The 22,178-nt window shown below is 34.2% G+C and overlaps 2 protein-coding genes and 1 pseudogene across 4 annotated transcripts; 1 reads left to right on the top strand and 2 right to left on the bottom strand.

The window, feature by feature from the left end:
• Positions 1 to 2,414: 2,414 nt before the first annotated feature.
• Positions 2,415 to 12,210, bottom strand: LOC106664128 (solute carrier family 35 member F5). Its single transcript, XM_014389566.2, has 10 exons — positions 11,877 to 12,210; positions 8,209 to 8,346; positions 8,085 to 8,141; positions 7,907 to 8,020; positions 7,234 to 7,386; positions 6,969 to 7,151; positions 6,745 to 6,898; positions 5,030 to 5,189; positions 4,738 to 4,965; positions 2,415 to 4,669 (listed from the first exon to the last, which is right to left on the bottom strand). The coding sequence occupies exons 1-10, from the start codon at positions 12,021 to 12,023 to the stop codon at positions 4,603 to 4,605; spliced, it is 1,401 nt and encodes a 466-aa protein (XP_014245052.1). The 5' UTR covers positions 12,024 to 12,210; the 3' UTR covers positions 2,415 to 4,602.
• On the bottom strand, positions 7,593 to 7,707 carry LOC112126622 (annotated as a pseudogene).
• Positions 12,211 to 14,736: 2,526 nt separating the features above from the next.
• Positions 14,737 to 21,447, top strand: LOC106664060 (Bardet-Biedl syndrome 4 protein). Of its 3 annotated transcripts, none has more exons than XM_014389435.2 (10): positions 14,737 to 14,867; positions 17,185 to 17,327; positions 17,396 to 17,508; positions 17,584 to 17,678; positions 18,227 to 18,389; positions 18,454 to 18,607; positions 20,575 to 20,697; positions 20,752 to 20,923; positions 20,978 to 21,171; positions 21,239 to 21,447. In XM_014389435.2, the coding sequence occupies exons 1-10, from the start codon at positions 14,804 to 14,806 to the stop codon at positions 21,311 to 21,313; spliced, it is 1,296 nt and encodes a 431-aa protein (XP_014244921.1). In that variant the 5' UTR covers positions 14,737 to 14,803; the 3' UTR covers positions 21,314 to 21,447. The 3 variants fall into 3 exon arrangements, with proteins under 3 accessions (XP_014244921.1, XP_014244923.1, XP_014244922.1); XM_014389437.2 differs by lacking the exon at positions 14,737 to 14,867 and adding an exon at positions 16,699 to 16,732; XM_014389436.2 differs by lacking the exon at positions 14,737 to 14,867 and adding an exon at positions 16,743 to 17,014.
• The last annotated feature ends 731 nt before the right edge of the window (positions 21,448 to 22,178 follow it).

The following is a 22,178-nucleotide window of genomic DNA, read 5'->3' as shown; positions in this document are numbered from 1 at the left end:
ATCAATATATATATAAACTTAAAATATTTATTTACAGTTGATACAGTAAGAAAAAGAATACAATTACAAACATAAAGGAATGAGGTGGAAGAGAAGAAATTAAAACTTCTCCAGTGCTCTTCATTTATAAAATAAAAATTATTGATGGTTTCCTACGTTCACATACTCGTATTGCAACTTCTTTTAACAATCCAAAATCCCAAACTTGGACAAGGAATAATGTAACATATGAGTGACACTGTCACATTCTTAATGTTTAATGTATATTTATCACACGCATATTTATTAACCAGCTATCACAGTTATTTAAAGTAAAATTTTAAATTAAAATATCAAACTTCTTTTTTTTAACATAACACCAACATAAATATTAATATATTGCACCATTACCTATGCCTGGAGGTACACATTTTGGTAACGTCTTATTCTATTCCATTGCAACAAAAATTAATTAGTGCTAAACAAATAACGCCTCTTATTACACATAGCATTTAGCACAGTGCCTAAAATAACAGTGCCTAACTCGAAAGTAACGTTTTAATATAAGAAAATACGAAAGTATTTTGAGTTCTTACAAAGTACCGTTTAAAAGTATTATTATTACTCTCAGTTAATCTAAAACATACATAAAGTATTTTAAAGAAAACAAAAAAAAAATAGTAAATTTTAAACTTGTTAACAAAATGGAATTTCTGGTCCCTTCAAAATCGTAATACAGTGTATTATAGAAAATACTGTTTTTTAAATATATATTTAGGAATTTATAAAATTTTAAAGATCAGTGGATTTTAAACGCTTATTATTGTGCTGTGGATAAAATAAATTGAAGGCTTCCAAAAGGTTTGCCTGATTTGTCACAGGTGTTTATATTTTGGCATAATTCAGCCAAAATACAATACTGACAGGCCAACTATCAAAAGTTTTGGAAGTTATACTACAATGAAAAAGAAATTTTAAAAATATACAATAATAAAATGTAAATAAAGCAAGTGTTTTGATGCAGATATTATAGTGTGTGGTGTATACTCAATTTAGCAATTTATTTAATGTTTTTAGCCAAAATATCCTTTAAAATTAAATTAAAAACATGCAACAATGATTAATTGACATTATAATCCATAAAGTCAATTATTATAAATTTGTGCATAATAAAATTTACCAAATGATATATTAAACGCTTAATAAGTAATAAACAGGGGAAAATAAACCTAGAACATTCCATTTCCTTTCTTAGTTATCAGACCGACTCAATTATTGTCAATAATAAGGCAAAACATAGAATGCAACATAGTAAATTCCGAACAATTCCAAATTCTTTATTTAAAAAGTTGTAAAATCATTGTTTCATTTATTTATTTTCAGTACTGGTGTAATGTTAATTTGTATCTAAGAAAAGAATGCAGCACTTTTTTTTTTGTAGTTATTACGGACGTTATACACTCCCCGTAGAAAATATCGCAAGAACTATAAATCTAGATATTTTTCAGTTTTTGACCTTTTCCTTTCAGACAGTTTTTATTGTTTTTTAATAGCCCCAAGTAACCTCTGTTTTCTTTACTCCATTAATTATGTTTGTCATGAGTCGTTTAAGCCGAGTTGAATTGGTGAGAATCATTGCTCGTCAATTTCAAGAACTAAAGTACAGGAAGACTAGGAGTCACTCAAGGCATTCCATGACAGATGGCCGTTTTATTAAAAGCGATCTGAACGATTCAACACATTCTCGCACTAAAAACTCAATCACTGAAATACGGTATGAATCTCGGTGTCGATTGAGAAGACAGGCTTAGATCAAGGAGGCCTGTGAAAGACTTCATCACAGAACACCGTAGAGACTAATATTTTTCAAAGGAACGCTAAAGAATATAGAGCAGAAAAAATCCCATTCAAGGACACATCAAAGATGAGTGTGGCCTTTAACAAATCCAGCATTGAAAGAGCCTGGAGAACGTCATGTGGAAACATTGATATGAAGTTCACTAATTTCATGGTCCGCTTGACCAATTAATACATTACAATTAATTAAGGTCTTTAGTTGAGATGAAAAAAGCTAATGGCACGAGCGGGATTCGAACCCACGATCTTCGGCTAGATACGCCGCTGCTCTACCACCCGAGCTATCATGACCTCGATCCACTCGGACATCAACTTCCTATCTCAACCCCACCTTATGAGTTTTCCCTCCTTTTTGCCATTTTTCAAATGTCGTGTAATCGGATTGGATTCTCAACGACAAATGAGGGACAAGGAGAGAAAACTCATAAGGTGGGGTTGAGATAGGAAGTTGATGTCCGAGTGGATCGAGGTCACAATAGCTCAAGTGGTAAGCAGCAGCGTATCTAGCCGAAGATCGTGGGTTCGAATCCCGCTCGTACCATTAACTTTTTTTCATCTCAACTAAAAACCTTAATTAATTGTAATTGACATGAAGGTCTATCACATTCTGGATGGCAAGTACTGAACCCGACAACTATCCGTATCCTTGAAGAAGTCTGAAAAGAAAGGTTCCATCACGGTATCAACCCCGTACGACCCTTGAAATGCTATAGGCAGCTGTATTGAAGGAGTGTGAGGACCCCAGGATTTTTTATAAAAAACTTTTTATGATCCCAAAAAGGATGGAAGTCGATATTTTTTTTTTTTTTATAATGGGGAGTGTATAATCGGCATAAAAGTCGAGCTAAATATTACATACATTTTAATGATTAGCACTACAACTTTGTAATTGATCTAATTTTGCAATGATAAATCTAATTAAAATTTCTTATTTGCACTATTTTAATAAAAATATTCCTTTCCGGTTCATAAGAACAAATCAATTTTAAAGTCTCGTTTCAAAAATATCAGTCGATTCAAAGTAAATTTGCATATTACAAAATTTCCAGCATTTATTGATGTCAATATAGAAATTAATGCTGGATATGCCTTTAAAATACCAACTTGCCATATTCAAATACAAATAAATAAATAAATAAACCGATTTCAGTTTTATCACAATAAGCGTATTTAAAAACATGCAATTGAATGCTTGCACGTTGACTTATTTTTCATTTTGTGATTGATTTAAAATTAGATCTAAATGTAAAAAGTGATTGGACCGAGCGAGAATGTAGTGAGTTTTTTCCTTATAAGTAGGCTAATACCTGCAAATTGACTAGCTAAAAGCTCAAAAACAGCGTTTTAAATTTTAATTTTAAAAAATCAAATTAAAATAATTAAATAATGCCTGGAATGAAAACGAATTTTTTTTTATACTTACGTACCTTAACAACGATAAAAAAATAATAAATCATTCAGTACAAAATCATTATAGAGAGTATTAATAAAAATATTATTTATTTAATTAACCCTTAATGCCACAGGTCTTGGTCTAGGCCACAAAGTCTCTCAAACGTGGTTTACTTACCTACTCCCAATATTATTCGGTTTTCACTAATTTTACAATTTATTAACTGTCAGTTGTAAACAACATAATTATTGTATTTTTTAATTATTTAAAAACTTCCTAATTCAAGAAGATGAAAAAGGAAAATTTTGATCTGGGCCAGAGACCTGGTGGCATACTGTGAACCATGAATGCCACAGGTCTAGTAGACGCAATTTTAAGAAAATGACCAACAAATGAATTGGGAAGCTACAGTCAGAAGTCCGACTAATGTGAAAAACCAATAACTGGGCCAAAACTAGCTATAAAAACTGTGACTTACCTGTGACATTATGGGTTATTTTTTTATTTTTTTATTTTTTTTAAATACAAAATATACAATTGAATATAAATTAATTACAATAATGCCCACCTTCTTTCACCCATAAAAAGTGAATACTCAGATACAAAACAATGACAACATAATGAGATTTTTTTAAATTAGCCATTATTTTAAACAATTCTGGAAGAATAAATCAGAAAATTTAACTGACATGATATGTGCCCACCTTCTTTCACTCATTAAAAAGTGAATCTTCAGATTGAAAACAATGACAACGTAATGAGTTTTTTTCTATATTATTTTTTTTAGATATTATTTGAAACAATTATGAAAGAATAAATCAGAAAATTTAAACTGACATGTGATATGTGGGCTATTTAATTTTATAAACATTTGAGAAATAAAAGTGGGAAGGAACATATAACATATTCCCATCTCAGCTTGTCCTCTTCACTTTCATTATATATAAGAAAAAATTTCTTGTTCAAAAAATGTTTCATAATTTGCAAGCAAATTTGTAACTCACTGCGTTTGTTTTTTTATAATATTCACAGTGATGTGTAAACTGTATAGGATGTTAAAGTCACTGTTTTTTTTTCCAAAGGTCAAATTTTGCTTTAGGGAATGAACAAAAAAGATCTATAATAAATGCACCTCCAGCACCAATGTTTTTTCCCCTTTTAAAACAATTTAAGGATGTCTTTATATTAGCTGGTATTATATACAGGACTTCTTTTCCAATGTACAATGTGATAGAACAATAATTTAAAATATAAAATAAATTATAGAAAAAAAATTGATGTTTATCAAGTAATTCGAACGGAAATATCTTACATTTTAATTACACAATTCTCAACAGTGAAGTAATATTTACCCAATTATTGAAAAAAAAATATTAGGCTTCGTGGTCTTCGTTAATACCTATCAATGATTCACGCTGCTCTAATTCTGCATCTGATAACCTGTAAAAGTTAAAATATTAGATTAAAAAAATTTTTTTTGCAGCAATTTTAAGAAAATCAACAATTACCTTGATTCCTGAGGCAATACCCTTTTACACAACTGATACAAAGGATCATTATTGTCATGGTGTAGTAGGAAAGTAACAAATATAAATGAAGCGATAACCGGTATTGAACCAATGTAGAAAAATGTTGAATACGCAACTGTTGATAACACCATATCTGCCAACATCGATAGAGGTATGGTCAGACTCAGGGCCAGTGTTGCGATTAGTGACGACGTTAAAAGGCACCCCCTTGGAAAAACGAAAAATATCAATGTAAAAGGATTTAGTAGTAAATTTAAAATATTGGACTCACCAGAGCCACAAAGCTTCTGACAACACAGTCCCTATTAGACCGTTAATAATTAAGCAAGTCCACTGATGCTTGTTCGGCCATTCGAACGACTCCCATTTACAATAGTGTAAAAGAAAAAATGTCGGCCACAACAGGAGAAAATTAAAAAGACCTACAAAACCTAGAAATAAGATAATTAGTAAATTTCAATTAATTAAGTTTTTTAGTTGAGATAAAAAAAAGTCAATGGCACGGGCGGGATTCGAACCCACGATCCCTCCTTTTTGCCATTTTTCTTGACTTTTTTATCTCAACTAAAAACCTTAATTAATTGAAAGATATTTATTGGTCAAGCGGACCACAAAATTAGTGAAAATAATTAGTAAAGTTTTTTAATACAAAACTGGTGAAATTAAGCCAAAAAATATTAGACACATGTCTACGTTCTTGCCAATTGGCCTTAGGATCTGAGAAATTTTTTTAAAAATGTTTTTCCGCTTTCGTTGATTTTTTTTTTATCAAAATTTAACAGTTGATTTTTTTTCCCTAAACATTTTTCAATAGCTCGTCAGGAATTTAGTATGACAGTGTCAGGGGTCATAACGTTATTAGAGGAAGGATACAGCCAGCGTTAAGTCACCAGGAGACTGAGTGTAAATCACTCTTCAACAGGAAAGGTTCTTCGACGCTTCCGAGAAACAGAGCTTCACATAGAAGCTCAGGAGAGGGTAGACCTAGTTCTACGGACAAGGGAGACAAAAGATTCATCTGTCATCAGGGTTTACGAAACCTCAGCATTACGGGAATGCTCATGAGATGAGAAATCTGATATGACAAATCCAAAATATTTCAATTTCCTCTAGGATTGTAAGAAAAAGGCTCAATGAAAATAACCTCAGGGCTCACGGACCTCTTCTTACCACGGCTCAGAAAATGGCCATGCTTTTCACATGGGAACATGTGAATCGGACATTGAAAATTGGGGGCGAGTTTTCTTTACAGATGAGGTGAGAGTCGGCCTCAATTCAAATGGGCGTAATTTATACGGAGATGCTCAGGAGGAAGGTACACTCCATGCTGTATGGCATTCCAAAGTGGGTCATTGATGTTCTGGGGTGGCATTTCCTTGGACACCCACAACGAAATGGTTGTTGACAGAAGTACTTACAAGACATAATCAAAGAAGTGGTAGTGCCATTTGCCCCCCCCCCCACATCGGTGAGTGATTTTTGCTAATGCAGAATAATTTCAGGCCCCAAAGAGCGCATATTGAGGATGACTATCTGAATGAGGTTAGAACTGAGTGCTTGGTGTGGCCAGCTCGAAGCCCAGATTTGAACCCAACCAAACACATTTGGGACCAATTTAAGCTACGAGTACGCCGGCGAACTCTAGAAGAGTTGGAAACACTGTTCTTGATGAATGGGAAAGAATTCCTCAGGACTGTATCAGAAATCTTTTCCAAGGAATCCAAAGGCATTTAACGGGTGTGATTTGCGCCAGAGGTGGAATTACTCGGTATTAAAGGGGTCAAAAAGCTTTCTTTTAGATTTTTATTTGTTTTTGTATTTTTTTCTTTACTCAATATTTTTATTTTTTTTATTTTTTTAACAACTATGCAATAAACATTTTCTTTTTAAATGTCTTATTTTTACAACCAAACCTATTTTCAGTAGCATCCATAAAAATGAATAAAAGTAATTAAAGAAAAATTAATAAAAGAAAAAAATCCTTACCAAAGAAAATCGGTATTTCCATTTTATCATCATTGTCTACTAGTCTTCGTAGAAAGACAAGATAAGAGGCGTAGAAAAAAGCGCTAACTAAAGACAGTATTATTCCTAGAGATAAGTTTATTTCAAACCTCGAATTTGACAAGCTCACCATTACCTTGAATAAAGGTGGAAATTTAATATAAAAAATACAGTATATTAAGTGATTTTGTAGAAAATATAATTACCAAACCAAAGATGCTGAAAATTACTGCAATAAACTTAGATAGGGTGAACTTATCAGCAACACTGGAAGGAAATATAGCTGCCAAAAGTAATGTGAAAATGCTCGATGATGAAGAGAGCAGGGCTACCGAACTTGCTTCAGTATATACGAGGGCTGCTTGGAATGTATAATTGGCCACAAACCACTGCGATAAATAGGAAATTTAATCCTACAGTTTAATGTAATGTAATAATAATAATGTAAAGATTTTGATAATGAAAATTTACCAAAAGGCAAAATGTGAAGGCTATTTTTGCCACTTGTTCTATCGACAATCTGTTGGCAGCCCTTTTGGCAAGGTGGCCGGCTTTAATGCTCGCGTGGTAAGAGAGCCTGGCCCAGAACGCATCGCTCGCATTCGTTTCTGACATATGGCGAACCTGTTGAAGTGAAAGCTAAGTAACTGTTCAATGTAAGTCACAATAAACACAACCCAAAGCATCTTTAAATAATAGATAATCAAGCTAAACCAAATACAATACAATTACACAACATGCTATGAATTAACTATTTTTTTAATCTACCAATTATTAAAGAAATATTTTTGAATATAATAACAATAGTTTCAAAATTAACCTTTTTTGATGTACTGTAATAATTAGCAAAAATGTTTTGTTAATTCAATTTTTGTTACAGTTTTCAATAAGCGATCGTATCTCAGTAGAACTTCATCGATTACGTTATCGCCACTACAAAAAGTTTTGTTAATTAAAAATATAGCTCTTTTAAATACTCACATGGAGTAAAAATATTTTAACAAATTCATGTGGGATAGTAGAGCCTAATAAAAAAAATTCTGTAAATGACAATTCTTATGTAAGTTTATACTTACAAATTGCAATTACAAATGAAAAAAAAATAGACACAGATATATATACGATATCAAAACGTAACACGTACCTCGGCGAGTTTGCAAAATTTAACTGCTTTGTGCAATGATGCGTCGTCGCTTTCCGAGCCGGAACATTTCTCCGGTTTTTCACCCCACTTTAATGGAACGTAAGTCGGAGGACTCTGAAAGAAATTCACAAAATTATGTTTCTCAGGGGGGGGGAACGACAGAAAAAATATAAATTACCAAACTTCCGTTATCTTCAGTTTGTACAGGTTCTTCTTCAACTTCTGTCTCTAGTTGCTGAAATGAACTTTTTTTTAACAAACTTTTTATTCTACTATTTATTATTCACTTAACGATAACTTACTGTATACTTGGGAGTTTTATTAATGTAATCTTTCCATGGGGGATAGAAACAAAGACCCAGCAGGTACAGAGTAAACATGGATGTTTTTACATATGTACTAAAAAATGGCTTTTCAAATGACTCCTTCTGATAAATGTACTGAAACAATAATACAAATTGCTGCTGTGATAAATAGAATAAAATAAATAGTACACTATTATTAGAATAAGATTTTAAAATATATACATTTGCTGGGAAAAAAATAGTGCATTTGTTTAATGTATAGTGCTAATGTCTTGTAAACTTATATTAAAGTGTCTGCTTGAGGAGTAATCTAGGAAAAAAATTACTAATGAACAAAAACTACTTGAAATTAATCTTGTCACAATGTGCTTCACCATTTAAAATAGAAAAAAAAAAACTAAGTTCTTCTAGTGGAAAAGGTAGGAAAAACTTTTTTTACATGGTACCCACCAATTGCTATATATTATTTTCTAAAGGACACGAAATTATTAATAAGATGCTGAAGTGTGCCTAAAAGCCAATACTACTGAGAATAGGTTGACCAAGCTACCAGGTCCATCATAATTTTTTACAAAATCACCTTTTTTCTTAAGCTACAACCCCCTCCACAAAAAATAGACTAGGATGATATGTCACAGGGTATTTATTTCTGTTATTTTTTATTGAAATGGGCTGTTAATTTATGTTATTGTTAATCAATTCAGTTGCTGGTACGTCTTCTGAAGTTGAAGCTCTATTTTTAATTCAGTTGCTGGTAGGTCTTCTGAAGTTGAAACGTTATTGTTAATTTAGTTGCTGGTATGTCCTCTCAATTTGAAGCATTATTGTTAATTCAGTTGCTGGTAGGTCTTCTGAATTTGAAGCATTATTGTTAATCCAGTTGCTGGTAGGTCTTCTGAATTTGAAGCACTATTGTTATTTCAGTTGCTGGTAGGTCTTCTGAAGTTCCAACGTTATTGTTAATTTAGTTGCTGGTACATCCTCTCAATTTGAAATATTTTGTTAATTCAGTTGCTGGTAGGTCTTCTGAAGTTGAAATGTTATTGTTAATTTAGTTGCTGGTACGTCTTCTGAAGTTGAAGTGCTACATTCAGTTGCTGGTAGGTCCTCTCAATTGGAAGCATTATTATTAATGTAGATGCTGTAGGTTTTTAATTGAACACTATACTTTAATGTGTTGTAGGGTACAATTTGTAGCACAATTTATTTTCAATCGATTTCAAGTACTTTTTTGGAAAATATAAAAATAACAATGTATAAGGAATAGTACTTTTTATTTTGCAAGAATAAACAAAAACTAGCAAAATGTACATACTCGACACAAATAGAGAGAGAAAAATTTACCTCATCGATCAGCCTAGTATTAATTAATCAAAAGGAAATTTTTATGGACATAATTTAATTATACATATTTAATCCAAATAGACTAAATTTCATCTAAATCAACTGAAATACAAAACAATTTTATTACCATTGTCAGATTTGTTGAGCCAAGATAACTTTTGATAAAGGAAGTGGAATGTTGTTAATCATTACATAATTTTTCCTTGCATTGTGCGAACTTTTTTTAAAGTTTCTGTAAATTTCTTATTGCAAGCGTAAAAAAAAATTGCGTAAAAAAAATATTTTCAAAAATTACTCAACTACCATGTGTCAAATAAGGAGACACTACAAAGTATTAAAAAAAATGCATTTTTTCAGTAAAAAGGCAAATAAACAACAGCCTAGATGAAAAAACAGATTTTAAGGTGTGTGTTAAAAGAGCTATGGCAAGCAAAAATTCCAAACTATGATAAAAATGCACGTCGCCTTTAATATTTCATATGTCACACGTATTTGTTGTTTCCTCAAGAAAAAATTTTACTTTTGCTGATGGCATTTACTGAAATAGTAATTGTTTGGTCAAAAAAAAACAAAAAGGGAAACTGTTAGTCATATTGAGATTTTTAAAGTATTTTAAAGGATTAAAATATGCAATGGGTGCTGTGCACAAGGCACTTTAGGCACCTTGGAGCAAACTTTCTTCGTCATTTATGAAGTCAAGGGCTTAAATTATACATTTCCTCTTTGGATTAAATACTTTTTTCTATTGAATTGTGTATATGTATTGCATTTGTTTTATACAAAGTCGTCTGGCATTAAGACTTACACAAACTTATGCACTTATTTTATTAGGGTCAAAATATGACATCAAGTTTTACGCCAAAATATACAGAATATATGCCATATTTTCATGATTAACCTAACTTCTCATTTTAATAGGACCATTTGACAAAGTAGTGTAAAAATTTGCATTTACAGCCATCATGTAAGTATAGAAGATTATAAAGGAACGGTTTCCCTCTCAACTGAAACCTTAATGAAATCTGTCAGGCTTTAAGACTTACTGATGCACTTCTTTTATTAGGGCCAAAATATGATGTCAAATTTTACCCCAAAATATACAGAATTTATGCCTTATTTTGATGATTAACCTAACTTTTCATTTTAAGAGGACTACAGGAAGTTCAAGCCAGGACTTGGAATAACCATTTGACAAATTACTGTCAATATTTGCATTTACGTTCATCATGTAAGTATAGAAGATTATAAAGGAACGGTTTCCTTTATACAATCTGTCAGTTTTTAAGACTTACTGATACAATTTTTTATTAGAGCCAAAATATGACGTCCAATTTTACCCCAAATATACACAATTTATGCCTTATTTTAATGAGTAACCTAACTTCTCGTGCTAAGAAGACGACTGGAAGTTCAAGCCAGAACTTTGTATAACCATTTGACGGAGCAGTTTAAAAATCTGAATTCACATCCAGCATGTAAGAATAGAAGATTATAAAGGAATGGTTTCCCTCTCAACTGAAACCTTAATGAAATCTGTCAGGCTTTAAGACTTACTGATGCACTTCTTTTATTAGGGCCAAAATATGATGTCAAATTTTACCCCAAAATATACAGAATTTATGCCTTATTTTGATGATTAACCTAACTTTTCATTTTAAGAGGACTACAGGAAGTTCAAGCCAGGACTTGGAATAACCATTTGACAAATTACTGTCAATATTTGCATTTACATCCATCATGTAAGTATAGAAGATTATAAAGGAATGGTTTCCTTCTCGACTGAAACCTGTCAGTTTTTAAGACTTACAGATGCAATTTTTTATTAGAGCCAAAATATGACGTCCAATTTTACCCCAAAATATACAGAATTTATGCCTTATTTTGATGATTAACTTAACTTCCCGTGCTAAGAGGACGACAGGAAGTTCAAGCCAGGACTTGGTATAACCATTACAGCCAAATTACTGTCAATATTTGCATTTACAGCCATTTTGGATGGAAGGAATTATATCAATGCCAAAAACAATCGAAGGCTGCATGGCACAGTTGGTGATTACTGACTAATGGTTAATTTATCAGGCAGGCTGAAAGGCCAGCTGTTTGATTTGAAAAGTCATATCAAATATCTCAGGACAAGATGAAACACGTAGACTAAAGACAGTTGAGACTAAGTGTTACGTATGAAAAGTTTATTTTAGTAAAATTTAATAAATAAATTATTGGTAATGGTTATTGTTTTGGTTATAAATTCAATTGTAATAAATGGGCTGATTTGAGTATAGATTAATGAGACAATCAATAAAGACGATGACAGTCCGTACCTTTGTCAGCTCTGAGGAACAAACCCATATAACGTCGACGAGGAGGAGGAGAAAAAGTCCGAGGATGAGTTTCCGAGGTTTGTTTACCATTTCACAAGGGGTTTTGTGTTTGATCTCCTTGAAATGGCATTTGCACTCGTTTGACATGGACGAACGGCGTCCCTCGTTTCGTCTTCGGGGGTCGGACCGGGTGAAAACGAGACCCGGCTACATCACAAGGAGGACGAGGAGAATCTCCAGGTCTGCAGAGTCTGACGGTCGTCCACGATTTCTGTTTGAATCTGAGCCCGACTGGAAAACCTGAACGATACGAGACTGGAAGGGATTGATAACCCGGCCGGCGTTGCCAACTCACGTTCGTCCACGTCCGTTTTATTTAAACAAAATATTTGTTTAAACAAATATTCGGTTATGTCCTTGACATGGATTATAGACATAGCAAACTGTTACTTGGATTAAGGCCGAATAGGTCTCAGGCCCATCTTCGTTTTTAGGCGACATGGAAGTTTCTTGGGATGGGGTACAATAGTTTGAAGAATCATTCTTGAATTCTTCTAAGGTTATTATATGGCTTTGTGGCACCCCATAGACATGGCCAAGGTTGTTTATTTAATGAATTTGCACTCAGTTTCATTTTCCACATTCTGCACCATTTAATGAACTCAAGAAGCTACTGGATATTTGCTAATAGGATGGGACCGAAAGTGCTCCCATGTGAGACGCCGGATTAGTCTTGTCTCTAAGAACTCTTTGGGAAGATATCCGCAGTTCCTTTATGCTAACGTAAAAACATACCAAGGCTCTTTATGTAACGAATTTACGTCAGTTTCATGCTCGACGTGCTGTACCATTTAATGAACTCAAGAAGCTACTGGATATTTGCAAATAGGATGGTACGGAGAGTGCTCCATGTGAGACGCTGGATACGTCTTGTTTCTAAGAACTCATTAGGAAGTAATCCGCAGTTCCTTTATGCTAACGTAAAAAAATTCAAAGGCTCTTTATGTAACGAATTTACGTCAGTTTCATGTTCGACGTGTTGTACCATTTAATGAAATCAGGAGCTATGGATATTTGCAAATAGGATGGTACGGATAGTGCTCCATGTGAGACGCCGGATCGGTCTTGTCTCTAAGAACGCATAGGGCCCCGCCACTTTCCCTCAAAAATACATATGTAAGCAAATTTCTTATTGTTGGAAAATATCTTGTCAAATAAATAAATAATATCTAATACATGTCTTGGATTTTTCCTCAGTTTTTATTTTTCATGTTTGGCACTATTCATATAGAGCTCAAGAAGCTCCTGGATATTGGTAAATAGGATTGGACCCATAATGTTCCCTTGTGAAACGCTTGATAAGTTTTGTCTCTAAGAAATCATTGTGAAGATGTTCACAGTTCCTTCATGTTAACGTAAAGACATGACCAAGGCTCTTTATTTAACGATTTATCCCCGTTCAGTTCATTTTTGTCGTTTTTCACCGCACAATGAGCTCATGGATATTTGCAAATAGGATGGGACCGAGAATGCTCCCTTGTGAGACGCCGGATCTTGAATTTATTCTCAGTTTCATTTTACACGTTTTGCATCATTCAAAGAGAGCTCAAGAAGCTACTGAATATTGGTAAATAGGATGAGACCCATAATGCTCCATTGCCAGAGAAATTTTAAAATCCTTTTAAGCGCAGTCCTTTAATAGATTTGAAATAGATGCTAAAAAGTGCTAGACTTTTTGAATGAAACGTGTAGGAAACGAGAGCCTTATCTGAATTCCTCCCTCCCATACATTTCCCGTCAAGTGAACAATTTATCACACAAGACAAAAGCTAGATTTGAATAAACAAATTTTAAAATAGATTAGAAAACCATTTCACTGACAACTATTTACACAATTTGGTCTTTCCTACAAGAAAAACATGATAATCTAGTAGCCCATACATTCGTGCTAATAAATACATTCGTTCCAATAAATAACAACACAAACATCACCTATGCGCAACCTGGTATTACTTTCTAGACCCAGGCGAAGTGTATTTTTTTGTTTTTTAACTAGGGACGTATAGCCTGGGTCGTGTGGCCTCGTTGTGCTAAGTTTGCTGTTTATCTGCTTCTTCGTTCCCAGTTCTCACAGGATCCCATACCAAGATATCTACTCACTAACATCAATCCGTTTCATGTGTTCATATCTGTCTGATCAATGGGTCGGCGGAAGCCCTTTTACTGATTTCTTGAACCAGAGTTACTCTCATTGCCAGAACTATCTCTGTCGCTCTTTTTGGACAAAGGTCTCGTAAGGCTCTCCATGGAGGATCTTTTTCTTCCTCCATTCCAGGGTTACTGCAATTGCAAAAAGTATATATTTTGCTCTTATGGATAAAGGACTCGTAGGGTCCTCAGTAGTTCGTGGCAGTAGCTGTAGTTCAGATCAAATGGAGTAATGGAGTTTTGTGTAGGAAAACACGTCAGTCAATTGCAAGTGGCAATATTTAAAATTGTGAGATTTCATGGATTTGCTGGTTGATGACCAGTAGTTTGGCCCTTTCCCATCATGTTCGTCCGCCTAATCGCACCGTTTTGTCCTGTTCCTGGTCTCTTCAATATTGGGTCGGTTTGGTACAATACCAAACTGCATTTAAATAATAGTTAATTGCCAATGGGTTAAAAAGTTATCTTTGTATTTGTATTGTTATTTTGACAGTATTTAACTGCTGTATCCTGTTACGGGTTGACCGAGATAGGATTTTTATCTTATCCCATTGTCCTTTTGTTAGGGTAATTTACCATTGCCATTTGGCATATTTAAACTTCGTTTTTGTCGAATGTACGCAGGTCTTCTGCTGGAGGTGGGCGTCGTCAAGGGGACGACTTTGTCAACAATCCGGCAAACGTTCCACGGATTTGAGTGCCGATTTCCTTGGAATATCATGAACGGTACACTGCCTTCGATGTCTGCAAATCCGAATGTACATCAAAAGCCTGCTTTAAAAGGTACACGGGAGATGGAAAACTTCGAAAGTCCCTTTTGTACACTGGAAAACAGATTTTTCGATTTTCTTCTCTTTTCACTCACTTTTCCTAATGGGTGAAGTACGTTGCACGTAATAAACAACTCACGACCAGTACGTTGCTCACATCTTTTTGCAAGCAAAACATAGCAGGATTATTTTATACCTACTACTTTGCACATTTCTTTATAAAGTTTTTCCATGAATATATTAGAAATATTCATTTTCATATATAGATAACGAAAGCCACCGAATTGTAGACATTATCGCCTCCTTTCAATAGCAGCTCGGCTATCTTTCTCAACATTCTCATCTCCAATCGATGGCATGCTGTAATGCTGTGTAAAACCAAAAGTATCATCTACCTACTACCACATCCTAATATCCTACCTTGCCAACCCTTTACTTCTGACAGTTTGAGAAAAAAAGGAAAGAGAGAGATAAAACGAAATAAAGAAAAAGAATAATAGAACATAATTGAGAGAGAACAAATGAAAGATAGAATGATGGAGTAGGAAAAAAGAAAGTTTGAAATAGATAGAGAGAGATACACCAAAAGAAAGAAAAAGAGAGGTAGAACAAAGAGAGAGAGAGAGAACAAATGAAAGAAAGAAAGATGGGAGAAGAGAAAAAGAAAGAAAGTATGAAAGAGATTGAGAAAAGAAAGAAAGAGAGAGATAGAACAAACGAGATAGGAAAAATAAAGAGAGAGAGAGAGAGAGAGAGAGAGAGAGAGAGAGAGAGAGAGAGAGAGAAAGATAGAGACCAAGAACCAAAAAAATAGATACATAGATAGACATATAGAGAGAGAGAGAAAAGAAATAGAACAAACAAAAGCGAGAGATGGATAGATAGATAGATAGATAGACATAGAGATAGAGATAGAGATAGAGATAGAGATAGAGATAGTGATAGAGAGAGAGAGATAGAGAGAGAGAGAGATAGAGAGAGAGAGATAGATAGATAGAGAGAGAGAGAGAGAGAGAGAGAGAGAGAGAGAGAGAGAGAGAGTGGGAGGGAGAGAGGGAACAAAAGATAGAGAGAGAGTGGGAGGGAGAGAGGGAACAAAAGATAGAGAGAGAGTGGGAGGGAGAGAGGGAACAAAAGATAGAGAGAGAGTGGGAGGGAGAGAGGGAACAAAAGATAGAGAGAGAGTGGGAGGGAGAGAGGGAACAAAAGATAGAGAGAGAGTGGGAGGGAGAGAGGGAACAAAAGATAGAGAGAGAGTGGGAGGGAGAGAGGGAACAAAAGATAGAGAGAGAGTGGGAGGGAGAGAGGGAACAAAAGATAGAGAGACCAAGAAACAAAAAATATATACATAGATAGAGAGAGAGAAAAAAAAGAGGGGGAGAGAGAGAGAGAGAACAAAAGAAAGAGAAGCAGATAGAGAGAGAAAGAGCGATAGAGAGACAGTGAGGGGGAGTTTGAGAGAGAGAGAGAGAGAGATTGAGGGAGATAGATTAAAAGAAAGAAAAAGAGAGGTAGAACAGAGAGAGAGAGAGAGAGAGAGAGAGAGAGAGAGAGAGAGAGAGAGAGAGAGAGAGAAGGAGATAGAGTGTGAGTGAGCGAACAAACTAAAGAAAGAAAGACAAGAGTAGAACAAATGAAAGAGATTGAGGAAAGGAAGAAAAAGAGAGACCAAAAGAAAGAGAGAGTCAGATAGAGAGAGAGAGAATTGAATTGAAAATCTTTATTTATAATACTTGCAGATTTAATGCAGATTTAAATCATATTGACCTTATTGACCTTTTTTACCATCAATGCGTTGGGTTTTACAAAAGTAAATAAAAACAAAATAAACAAACAAAATGATTGTGGAACATACATAAAGAGGGAGAGAGTGAGAGTGTGAGTGAGAGAGATTGGAAATTTTCTTATGGGAATTTGCAAATGATGATTATCTATCTACTACGTTCTAGAAACATATTAGTTCAATTCTAAATATAGATTATTTCAGTTTATCTGTAGAACGTCTTAAATATTTTCAATTAGTTTCAATCAAACAGTACATTTCAATTAGTTTATTACCCATATAAAAATATCCAGCTTTGAAAAAAATGAGAAATTATTAAGAACTAACGCATTATCTAATCAATTTTTTAAGGATTGTGTGTAGAATTTAAGTTTTATGTAATTATCACCAAAACTGAATTTTTTTATATATGTACAAATAAATGTGGAATATAATTTTAAAGCTATCTGAAGTATTTGACAATATCTCAAGCACCTAATGAGGAAATCCAATATTTGGCTTCAAATGTTATTTAACTTTTATTTATTTGTTTATTTATCTTTCACAGCTCCAGAATTCCAGCCCATCGAATCGAATAACTGGCTGATACACATGCGCTATGTAAGAAAAGAGTTTGACCTTTGCAAATTGATAATCCAAGAAGACCTGACAAAATCGAAAGGCTGCAACGAATATGCAAACTATGTCCTTGTAATATTATGCTTGATGTAATTTCTATAAATTAGCATTTGTTATTTTTATAAATTTTCCTTTCCAAGGGTATGATATTCCAACACGAAGGAAAAGTGAGAGAGGCGCTCGAATGTTTTCAGAAGTGTTGCTTTCTGAATCCGGGTCGCATCCCGAACATTTGCCAGTTGGGGAAATGTTGGTAAGTGCATTTATTTGATCTCTGTCCACCTTTTTCTTCATCACCAATTAACTAAATTATTTAATTATTTATTAGGTTTCTATTAGGACAAAAATATCAAGCAATTGAATCGTTCTCAAAAGCAGAAAAATTGGTTGCTACACCTAATTGGAATATATATCACAACTTAGGTAATTCTATTTATGTTGTATAATTACAAAATTAATGCTGTCTTATATTTTTATACTGTACTTTATCTATTTATCTTTCTTTTGCAAAGAAAGAGATATATATGTAGAGAGAGAGGTAGAACAAGAGAAAGAAGGAGAGAGAAAAAGAGAATGACTGAATGAATGAGCAATTTATTTATAGAAATATACAGCAGTGTATAAAAAGAGAGAGAGAGAGAGAGAGAGAGAGAGAGAGAGAGTGTGTGTGTGTGTGTTTTGCACTCCCACGTTCTTTCTCTCATCATGTGTACACATAGGACAAAGGATGGATGAACTTTTAGTTTGGACATCTTGAATCATCACAGTTTCCATTTTTTCTCTTGTTTTGCCTTACGCGCTTTGGCAGTTTATTCAGATCTTAGACACCACTCAAAATCCCCGACAGAAATGAGACAAACCGGGATGAACAAACTGCAAAATAATTCACTCCCACATTCTAATTTCTATTGATTATTGATTAAATAAAGCTTCTTTATTACATCTTTTGACTATTAAATTTTGAATTTCAGGGGTATGTTATGTGAGTTTAGGTAGAATAGGAAAAGCGAGAGAATATTTGACAAAGGCTGTCCACCTGGGCAGGACGCTTCAAAGTTATGATGCCCTCGCACGACTTTACATCGCAGAAAATGATATAAACAGTGCTTTGGAGGTGTATCACATTGCTCTCGAGTAATTTGCGTTGTTTTCAACCTGAAGAATTCATTATTTTATGCTTTTTTTTCTACATTTAAAGGTTGTTTCCATCAAGTTGGGAGCTGGCGACTGATCTGGGCCAGCTTTACCTGCAGGTCGGAGAAACCGCTAAAGCTTTCAACAGTTTCGGCCTTGCCCTTGCTATTAACAGAGAAAGCATGCAAGCTCTTCTAGCAGTTGCTTCTATCTGTCAGGTAAGTTAACTCTGTGTTTTGTTTTTGTTTTTTGAACAAATAATCTGGAATTTTATGTTGTCACCAGAATTTAAAAAAATTTGGTACCTTTGTAATTTCATATTAAATGTTATATTCATTAGATATTTTTCATATCCAGAGGGTAATTAAATAGTAAAGCACTTTCCATGCTGCCAAAGTACCATGTTGAGACCAAAGTTTCACATGTTATTGGTACCCTGAAGAAGGTCAATACTTCATCTTACACAGCTTATTTTGTCCCGTTTCACTGCCTATGTTTCCAATAGGCAACATTTATCCAACACGACCTGAAAGAGTTTTACATATTTCCTCTGTAGCCTCATTGTGGTTTCAGTGGTCAGCGATACTGCACCATCTGCATATCATAGCATTGTTCGTAATTGGATCAGGGAGGTTTATTGTATGTATGTGTGTGTGTGTGTGTGTGTGTGTGTGTGTGTGTGAGAGAGAGAGAGAGAGAGAGAGAACCAAAATTAATAGGTAGACCATGATTGCAAAAGATCAAAGTTCACACTCCTTTTGAAGCAACGGCTAAAAAGCAGAACAGTACATATCCTTGTTCCTCAAAAAGAAGCTGTTACAGCAATAGGGTGCCAACAGGGAGTACTTTAACCTCTGCTGTGGAATGTGGGTAACATCTGCACCCAGGTTATGTCGAAGTGTACTCACTCAACATGGTAGAGCAATGGTAGCAATGGCACTCAAAGCTCCTATGAAAACAACACAAATTGCATTTACTAAGAAAAGTAAACGAAATGGTAGGCTCGTGAAGCAAAGAAGCACTGCAGTTCAAAACGGAACATCCCTGAACATGGTCAAAAGAAGAACCCTAATAAACAAACCTTGAGGGCTAAAACCCAAAATTATTGGCTATGTGTGGCAGTACTAACCCTCGGACACAGGTAATCGAAGGAGTTTGTGAAGGAGATCAAACCAACAGAATCGAAATGGCTATTCTCTAACTCAAGGAAGGGAATTAGGAGGCTGATAGGTATTCTGACGGGCCATCGCCCTTTCGTAATGGGTATTTTACCAGACCCCTTTTGCTGTTTTTGGGAAATAAAAGAAGAAACAGCATGGCACTACCTTGCAGAGTGTGATAGGTACGCTACGTATAGATTCGAAACTTTTGAAGGAGTGGTAATTACCAAATCACTCCCCAAGATAAAATGGTCCAAAATCTTGGGGTTTGTGAACAAGTCCAAGAGGTTTATGCAGGACATGTGAACCGACCAAGTCCCGGACCCTTCAGGGCCATATATATATGGCAGTACTAAGATCTAAGATTATAGTTTACTAAACTGGTGGGCTAAAACTCAACAAAAAACAAGCTTCTCAAAAATTAGGCAGTGAAGATTGACAAATTTATCGCAGGGGCAATGACTATCTAATCAGCTGCCTTAGAAAAACATCTATACAAGAGAAACTAGAAACCAGTGAAGGAACTGGATCAGGTTAAGCGTAAACCGAAAATACAAGAAATCAAACTCATTAGGGAAGAACGCACAATGTATGCTAGTAGAAAATCATAAAAGAAGCACTAACAAAGACATCCTAAGGCTCTAAAAGCATTAGCATTTAAAAAGGTCACATCCAAAATAGTGAATGCAAAAGTACAAGTCAAGCTTCAGTGCTTGAATACTAAATATCATCATCATAGGAACATTAACCTGCAGGCAAGATAAAGTAAATTCTGTCTTAAAGGAGGGCTTAACGTCCAACTACCCGTTACGTGCTGCGGACGAGAGGTCAAACCATTTTACATTACTTTTTCAAATTATTATCAATTAAAAAGCCTTGGGCAGAACCACTAGCATGGCAAATATGAGTGTTCTAACCACTGTGCAGTTCAGTATTTATGTAAAAATAAAACCAAATCGTAAAATCTCAATCAATTCTTTTACAAAAATATGTATTTATCTGAAACAGTTTTTATTATTTTCTAGGAAGAAAAAGAATATGAAGTCGCTCTATCTAAATATAAGATTGCTGGACAATATCTTCCAGAATCAATTTGTTTATGGAACAATATGGGATTGTGTTTTTTTGGAAAAGGGAAATATGTCGCAGTGAGTGAATTTCCATATTTCAAAAGTTGTCGTGCTAAATGATTTTTTTTAAAGGCTATAGGTTGTTTGAAACGTGCCAATTATCTAGACCCGATGGATTGGAAGACCCTGTTCAACCTCGGTCTCGTGCACATACACACTAAACAATACACATCTGCTTTTCACTTCCTATCCAGCGCGATAAAATTGGAAAACCGTCACGCCCTGTCTTTCATGCTGTTAGGAAGTATGTTCAATAGGCAAGGCACAAGAAATCTGTAGTTAATAGCTGATGTTTCAGTCGTTCTCCAGCGAATGTCACACCACGAAAATGCGACAAAATGTTTTGAACAGGCTATTAAATTGGACGTCGATGATGTCAATATTAGGATTAATTATATATCGCATTTGTACGCTCAAGATAAAAAAGAAGCTGCATTGGAACATCTAAATGTAGTACAGAGGTTGATGCAGCAAATTGAAGTAGATGACAAGGTTAGTCGAGTAGATACAATATCAATTTATTTTTATTTCATTTTTCATTGTCAAATTTTGTTTTTAGACTAAGGAAGCAGTAAGACAACTAACTCAGGGTTTAACACAAGGTCTACTGGTAAATGATCAACTGGATTCTTAGTAACGGCAAGAACATGACTATTTTTTTACATTCGAAAATAAATATATGAAACAATTTCTCTTTAAGCTGTAACTTTTCAATTTCGATTTTATGAAAATTGTTCAAATCAATTTTTAAAATATCATTGATAATCTTCTGTCTTTTAAAAATAAAATGTGAAAAGTTCTTCTGTTTATTTTTCTACATCCCAATGTAATCAGTTTGCAGTTTTATCATCAGGGCTGATGTGTTTCAGTCAGAAAAGAATGAGAAGGGAATGAGAGTGAGAGTGAGAGAGAGAGAGATGAGAGAGAGAGAGAGAGAAGAGAGAGAGAGAAGAGAGAGNAGACGAGAGAGAGAGAGAGAGAAGAGAGAGAGAGAGAGACACGAGATAGAGAGACGAAGATGAGAGAGAGAGGAGAGAGAATAAATGAACAAAATAAAAATTTATTGAGAGAAAGAACAAAAAGAAAGAATGATAGATAATTGAGAGAGAAAGAAAGAGTGGTACAGAGAAATAAAAAACGAAGAAGGAGATAGATAATAAAGAACAAGAGAGAGAGTGAGAGAGAACAATAGAAAGAAAGAATGACAGTGGAAAAGGGAGAATGGCAGAGAAAAAGGACAAAAAAGAAGATAGAACAAAAGAGAACAATACAAAGAATGAGAGAAAGAACAAAAAAAGAATGACATAGATAGAGAACAAAAGAAAGAATGAGAGGGAGAAAGAAAACAAAAGAAAGAAGAGTCGAGAGAAAGATAGAGAAAGAAAAAATGAAATAGAGAGAAAGAGAATGAATGAAAATAGCTTTATTTAAAAAGTCTCGTTTTAAGTTGTGAAATGACCTTGTTAATAATAATTAACGAGAGGGAAATTCATTGAAGT

The sequence above is a fragment of the Cimex lectularius genome, unplaced genomic scaffold, assembly GCF_000648675.2.
Source record: "Cimex lectularius strain Harlan isolate CLEC.00 unplaced genomic scaffold, Clec_2.1 scaffold82, whole genome shotgun sequence".
Taxonomy (NCBI): Eukaryota; Metazoa; Arthropoda; class Insecta; order Hemiptera; family Cimicidae; genus Cimex; species Cimex lectularius.
The sequence above is the reverse complement of the archived record's forward strand: the minus strand, read 5'-3'. Positions and strand labels throughout refer to the sequence as shown.

Excerpts from the sequence above, each read along its gene's own strand:
- LOC106664128 (XM_014389566.2), bottom strand. The coding sequence starts at position 12,023 with ATGTCAAACGAGTGCAAATGCCATTTCAAGGAGATCAAACACAAAACC. Across the intron at positions 4,966-5,029 it reads TCAGAAGCTTTGTGGCTCTG|GGGGTGCCTTTTAACGTCGT; the intron begins GTGAGTCCAATA and ends CGTTTTTCCAAG. Across the intron at positions 4,670-4,737 it reads GTATTGCCTCAGGAATCAAG|GTTATCAGATGCAGAATTAG; the intron begins GTAATTGTTGAT and ends TAACTTTTACAG.
- LOC106664060 (XM_014389435.2), top strand. The coding sequence starts at position 14,804 with ATGAACGGTACACTGCCTTCGATGTCTGCAAATCCGAATGTACATCAA. Across the intron at positions 17,328-17,395 it reads AATATGCAAACTATGTCCTT|GGTATGATATTCCAACACGA; the intron begins GTAATATTATGC and ends TTCCTTTCCAAG. Across the intron at positions 21,172-21,238 it reads AAATTGAAGTAGATGACAAG|ACTAAGGAAGCAGTAAGACA; the intron begins GTTAGTCGAGTA and ends TTTTGTTTTTAG.